Genomic DNA, 7568 nt, shown 5'->3' on the forward strand with positions numbered 1-7568 from the left:
TAACCATTACAATATCCAAACAAGCCTTAAATATAACCATGAAAAGATAACAACACAAAAGAGATCAACATGAAACTAGTAGTCTTAAAGTAGGCTGTCTAAAGTATTACAGGGACATCAGCTCTTGGTCATTGCCACTTTCATTACAAAACAGAAGGTAAACACTAAAATCCACTATAAATTCATCCCAATGCTTTTCAGGCCCTAGGTGGAGTTTTTGCCATGAACTTCAAGGTCTTCCTTGATGGGCTAGTAACCGTTGCTGTCGATGGCTGGGGTTGACTGGCGCTGCTACTGCATCTAGCTCTTTTGGAGGAGGTTTGTGACTCTTGAGTCCCTCCAACTTATGCATTGCCCTTCCTCTTTGGCTAAAGTTTTGTTGCTGATTTTGTTGTTGTCTTTGCTGGGTTCTTGCTGGGGTTTGGAGTCCTAGTTGTGCGAGCACTTCTCTTGGCTTGTGGAGCTGCATTATGCTATAAACAGTAACAATAAACAGTGACATCAGGGGATTGTGTTCCACAAATTAGGTTCATTAGACAGTAACAACAAACAATCACATATAAGGAATTGTGTTCAAATTGACAACAACAAATTTACCTTTTTTGTCGAGGCCTCCACCTTACGTTTTCTAAGGCAGGTTCTTTTGTTGTGACCAAGTGCAAAACAATAGGAGCATTTTTGTTGTTGTCCAACCCTGGATAATTTAGTCAGTGGTCCATTCTTGCGTGACTCATCACCAGTCTTGTTCCTGCTTAGTTTTGGGCACCGTATTTGTTTCCTAAACATTGGTGGCAGCACATCATCGTTCTCAGTCCGGGCTCAGAGATTTAGTCCATTCAATAGGTAGATTACATGTTGATAGCAGTCTACGTAGGTCTCTTTCTTATAGCACTGGTTCACATAGTTCTTAACATCTAAACACATTTTCTTAATGCAACTCATGGCATACTCACAAGGGTAACCTGTTAGTTGAAACTTTCTACAGGAGTACTCATGTAACTTTAAGTCCACAACAAATTTGTCTCTATTACCCTGACTGCTAGACACCTCATACTTGTCCCTACCCGCATAGATGGCCAACCACTCCCCACCCTTATCAAACTCTCTTTCAATTTTCTTGTTTATTTTTGGCAAAATTTCTCCAGCATATGTAATTATACTTTGTCTGTTATCAGCCCACCTATTCATTAGATAAATCCTAATATCTTCTAATATAGACACTATGTGTTTCTCTCTAGCCTCTACAATAACAGAATTAAAACACTCACACATGTTGTTTACAAGTGTATCAACTCTAGGAAAATAATTAAACTTGGACTTGCTCCAATACTTGGTAGGGATCTCCATGAGATGATTATAAGCTCCTTGATCAACCAACTGAATCTCCTTCATCCTTCTCTCCCACTTTTGGACATATGTTGCCTTTGCAGCCTTCCACATAATTATTTTCAGCTGAACACCTGGGAACCTTTTTTTTGAAATTGCTATATAAGTACCTGACACAAAATCTGTGATCTATGCCAGGCAGCAAATCATCAAAGGTAGGGATCAATCCCTTGGAAGCAGAATTTAAAAATAGCACAACAGCACAACATGAATTAAAGACAAAATCAATTACACAAGTTCAGGTGAGTACTGCTTAGATTGAGGGTTATCTTTTGTTGGTCGCTCATGAATGTACACCATATGATCTTATCAACTCCCAAATCATCACACAGATTCAACAAAAACTATGCCCACGAGTCTTTTGTCTCTGCTTCAACAACAGCATAGGTAATTGACAAAATCTAATCATTGGGGTCCCATCTAATGGCCATGTTATCCCTCATTCCAATTCTGGTCATGTCCATTGCATCCTTGTCTGTGTGAAGCATCCTCAGTCCTACATCTGTTTTATCTTTTAGAGACTTATACCACATTACAGTAATGTTCTCTGCCACATATCCCTGTTCGACCACTATCTCCATGGCCTCGAACCTACTCCATATATCTTCATCACAGTAGTCCACTATCGAAGTCTCACCCCCACATAGTGTAAAGGTTCACCATCAAACTAAAACTTTTTCCCATGGTGTATCTTGATACTAAAATAACTCATTCTCCGAATAATCTGTTAGACAAGCATAATAGACTTCATAAAATTCTCACATTGATCAACAACAGCAGAAATGCATAAATGCAATCACTAGGACAAAATAAAAACTTCCAAAATAAAACAAGAAACGAATATGAAACTATAAAAACAAAATAATCACATATCAACATGCATCATTACATATCAACATGCATTAAGATAAAAAAAAAACAAATGGGTTGAGGAGATTTGATAAAAAAATACCCGATATGATCTTCTTTCGGAAAGGAAGGGTTTCAAACTAACTGCTTATGTGGACCTTTAACGTTACTGAAGGACAATGTCACCTCTCTAGCTGCGAATCGCAACCCTTGCATGACGATCGGTAGGGGACTAAAGGGTTTTTTTCAGTGTAAGTATGCGTTCTGTCCAAAGGCGGGAACCATTACACGTCTATTAACCCCTGTCCCCTCTCCTTTGCCACGTCGAACACGACGTTAGGTATTTCACTCCCACTTAACGGCAGGACTTGATTGATACAAATCAAAACTATTTTAGATGTAAATAGAACACTTTAAACGTTGGAGACTAAAACAAAATTCACCCCAAACGTAAGGGACCAAATTGGTACTTTACCCTTTATTTTTATATTAATACTTTTGGTTATATATATTAGATTAATTTATTTTGGTGTTTTTTTTATTTTCCAATTTAAAAGACTAGTAGATAAATTTTCGATAAAAGAAAAAAAAAGTATAGTACATATATAATAAAGTATAAATTATTCTTTTTTATCTCTAATGTACTGAATTTATTTAATATTTAATTTAATTAAATTTTATTTTTAATTTTAAAATAAATTTTAATTTTATTCTTTAACAATATCAATTTTTTATGATAGATAATTATTTAATTTTTTAATCATATTTAAATAAATTACTCTTGATCACATTACTTTCATTTTAAGTAAATTTATTTTTTAATGTTACTCTTAAAGATTTTTACTCGTCATAAAATACTTGTAGAATGAGTAGTAAATAAATTTTGAAAAAGAAAAAAAATAACATGGTACATGTATAATAAAATATAAATGACGTATTTTTGTCTCTAATGTATCAAACTTCTTTTAATGTTTAATTTAATTAAATTTTATTTTTATTTTTAAAATAAATTTAATTTTATCATTTAATAATATCAATTTTTTATGGTAGATAATTATTCAATTAATTTTTTAATCACATCTAAGTAAATTATTCTTAATCGCATTACATTCATTCTAAATAAATTAATTTTACTCTTAATCATGTCACTTTTACTCTAAGTAAATTTATTTTTAATTAACTGTAAAATTAAAAAAATAAATTGAATAATTATCTATCATAAAAAATTGATATTATTAAACGATAAAATTAAAATTATTTCAAAATTAAGAATAAAGTTTAATTAAATTAAACATTAAAAAAGTTTGGTATATTAGAGACAAGAAAATAATATTTATACTTTATTATATATGTACCATAGTTTTTTTTTTTTTAAAGTTTATCTATTAGTCATTCAACAAGTATGAGTAAAAAACTTGAATTTCTAATGCAATTTATTTCGTTAAAATTTACTATCATTTTACTTAATTTGGTAATTCTTCTAAAAATAATGTATCATTTTTGTCCCTAATATTTTCATCCTATTTAAATTCCTAACATTCCAAAATTGTTTCAATATCATCCTAACGTAAATTCTGTTAATAGATCACTAATAACATTAAAACAATTTAAAATATTAAAAATTTAAATAAAATTTAAATATTAGGAATAACTTTAGAACTTATTCCTATTTGGGACAAAAATAATACATTTTAATATTATTTTTAGGGTAAAGTATTATTTTAGTCTTCAACGTTTGAGTTAAATTTTAGTTTGGTCCCTAACGTTTCAAACATCCTATTTTAGTCCCAAAAACTTTCAAACGTCCTATTTGAATCCTAAAAAAATTTTAAGCGGGTTTAATGTTGTCCCACCATTAAATTTGACATAAATAATTCACATATTGAAAAGTCAATATCATTCAATTTCAATATGTAAATTAAATTGATGAACCAATGATCATTAATATAAAAGTTTTTTTTTTTTAATTTTGAAGCGTTGAATGTTGATGATTGATTATTCGGATTTGGAGTTTTATATACCAAAAAATTATGGAAAAAAGTGTTATAAGAAAGTTTGGTTATATTTTTTTAACACATGAAAAAAGATATGACTCAACTAGTAACATTATTAACGTCTATGTCACTCATTTCGTTAATTATTAGTGTCAATTTTAAAGATAAGACCATATTAAATCTGTTTAAAACTTTTTAAAACTAAAATAAAATATTTAAAATATTAATGATCAAATTAAGATTCGACTAAACATTGAGACCAAAATAGTACTTTATCTTTATTTTTATTACTCATTTTCAAAGAGAATTCTACGGGGGTAAAAGAAAATCAAGGTCCTTAAGGTAGTGTTTGGTGGAGAGACAGAGACGGAAAGACTGAGACTGAGAGACAGAGACTAAGAGATATGGATTGAAATAAATCTCAGTATTCTGTTTGGTGTAAAATAGGAGACAGGAATTGAAACAATAATGAAACTCTAATTTAATTTACACAAAAGGTAAAATTGGAATTAATTAATTGAAATAAAAATATGTTAGGTATAAAATGTTATTAAAGTTTCAGTCTCTATCTCTAAAAATTTCAGTCCCCTGTGTCCCTACTTTTTGGAGGTACTGAAATACTGAAATTTTAGAGACAGAGACAGAAATTTTAGTACCAGTCTCTGAACTAACAAACACGATACTGAGTCTCAGTCTTTCAATCTCTGTCTCAGTACTTCAAAACAAACGCTACCTAAAAGACCGAGATCTTTATGCAATTTTTTTAATTATATTAAATTAATTTAGAATTAGAATATACTTTTTTATTCATTTGTACATGTGATACGACTACATTTTACTTCTTTCACTGTCGAAATGACCATTCTACCCTCCTTCACATAAATAAATCTCTATTATATTTAATTTATTTCTCAGTTTTTTCATTTTTTCGACAAATCCAATTGCAAATTAAAATTACATTACGTAAGTGAATTATAATTAAATAGCCCCTTTTATATATTAGTGATACACAACTTTATAATTTAAATAGTACCTTTCATATAATAATGACACATAATTTATATTAAACACTTGTCGAAAAAATCATAGTGACATTTTATAAATTGAATAATCTATTACACTAGTTTTTATTCTTATTTATCCTATTTATATTTAAAATCAATTTTATTCTTATAATTAGACCCAAAGCAGGTATATTCATTAGATTTTTATATTAAAAAGGTTTAATTATTCTGCAGGTTCCTATAATTTCATCGAATTTTTAATTAGGTCTCTATACTTTTTTTTTTTCAATTGGGTCCTTGTACTTTTTTTTTTCAATTAAGTCCCTACCGTCAGTATAACGTTTAACATAACAGAATATTCTTGGTAAAAAAGAATATTATTCTCATTTAACTGGAGTGGATAGCTGAAGTAATATGAAATTTTCCCAAATACCAAAAGCACCCCTCACATTTCATCCTAAAGGAAAAAGAAAACCCTAAGTTGCTCTCATCTCATGTGTCTCCTGCGTCGGTCGGTCGGCGGCGTCCGTGTCTGGCATCAACTGCAACGGGCGCTTGAAGATGTGCTGTCCGTCGCGTCCTTCTCTCTGCGCCGGTCTGCTCTGCGTTGTTCTGTTCGGAGGTGTTCTCCGCTGCTTGTTCGTCCAAGGTGTCGCCGCCCCTCGCGGTGAAGACCCTTGCCTGGCGTCGCCTCGTCGCACCGTGCCGAGCCTCGTAGCACCTAGTCTCCCGTCCCCGTGTTGTGCCTCTGCTCCATCTCCCTGCACTCAAACTGTCTGCAAACATGTAACAAAAAAAAGCCTTTTTTTTTCAGTTTTAAAATTTGATGTTTATGCTAATTTTATTTTTTTTAAATTATAAAATTAGTTGATTATGTATTTGTTGAATTGATTTCTGGATTCTTTTGATTTAATGGTTTATTTAGGGTTTACAATATTGATATTTATGTATAGGAATTATTTTGATTTAATGGTTTGTAATAGTTTAGTTTTGTTTCTCTGAACAACCTTAATTGATTTGGAGTGTTACTCTCAAGTTTGCAAATTGCTTTGGAAGATGCATAATTCGATGGTTCTTTTTTCATGTTTGGGTTATGGAATTAAGCAAGATAGGAAGATGTATCGCAAGATTTGAGCTAGGGATTTATGTTATGATAGTTTCCATGTTCAAATAATAAATTGTGTTGATGGTTTCAAAATCATTGCCTTGCTTCTTTTTCATGTTCTGGATGTATGCTGAATTGGGATGACTTCTGCTTCTGAATTATATATCATACGTTGCAGGGTTTGATGCAAGTTTTTCAAGAGATGATGCTAGCTATAGAGCATAGACTATGCTTGAGGCATCTGTATGCCAATTGCAAGAAAGCATATGGTGGTGGGACTGTTTTGAGGGACCTAATTCTATCAATAGCTAAAGCTATATATGTGGAGAAATGGGAGAGGATGATGACTCAGTTGATGCACATCAACCATCAATTCTATGAGAAGTTAGCATCATTGGATCCAAAGCTCTGGTACAAGAGCCACTTCATATTTTTTGCTAAGAGCGACATGTTGATGAATAACATTTCTGAAGCTTTCAATGATAGGATCTTGGAGGCAAGAGACAAGCCTATACTTACGATGTTTGAGTGGATTCGATGTTATTGGATGTCTCGGTTTGCTGAAAAAAAAGAAGAAGGCTGAAAAATATGAGGGTACAATCATGCCTAAACCCAAAAAGAGGCTTGATGTCATTGCTATGCGAGCTATGGAGTGGCAAGCAAGATGGGCTGGAGGATTGACATACGAAGTTTCTCATAAGAACCGGATGATTGTAGAGAGGTTTGTGGTTGACTTGTTGGCTGGAACGTGTAGCTGCAGATTTTGGGAGTTGTGTGGAATGCCCTGCCTGCATGCTTGTTGTGCCATATTCGAGAAAGGGGACAATTCAGAAGACTATTGCAGCAACTTCTATAGCCCAGCAGCCTATCTGGCGACTTAGGGTAAGTTAGTTTCTCCAATCAACGGAGAAAATATGTGGCCGAAAGTTGAGTGTGATACCATCATACCTCCCATCTTTAGAGTGAAGCCAGGAAGACCACGGATGGTGAGGATCAGAGAACCTGATGAGAATCGTTCTCAGACAAAGCTTAGGAGGACGGGTACATCTGTTACATGTAGCAATTGCGGATAATATGGACATAATAGAAGGCATTGTCCTAATCCAATTGTGTCAGGTATTTTGCAAATTTGAATATACAAACTGTTGTTTTACTGTTTTCTTTTCAAAATTATAGGGTGTTTGATGTGTCTAGTAGATTAGGTTGTGATATCATAAAATATGTTATGTG

General features: G+C 32.5%; 1 protein-coding gene across 1 annotated transcript; it reads right to left on the reverse strand.

The window, feature by feature from the left end:
• Positions 1-368: 368 nt before the first annotated feature.
• Positions 369-1440, reverse strand: LOC140180045 (uncharacterized). The gene is made up of 2 exons (XM_072220429.1): positions 853-1440; positions 369-473 (listed from the first exon to the last, which is right to left on the reverse strand). The coding sequence occupies exons 1-2, from the start codon at positions 1438-1440 to the stop codon at positions 369-371; spliced, it is 693 nt and encodes a 230-aa protein (XP_072076530.1).
• Positions 1441-7568: the final 6128 nt, after the last annotated feature.

Source organism: Arachis hypogaea, chromosome 16 (genome assembly GCF_003086295.3).
Source record: "Arachis hypogaea cultivar Tifrunner chromosome 16, arahy.Tifrunner.gnm2.J5K5, whole genome shotgun sequence".
NCBI lineage: Eukaryota > Viridiplantae > Streptophyta > Magnoliopsida > Fabales > Fabaceae > Arachis > Arachis hypogaea.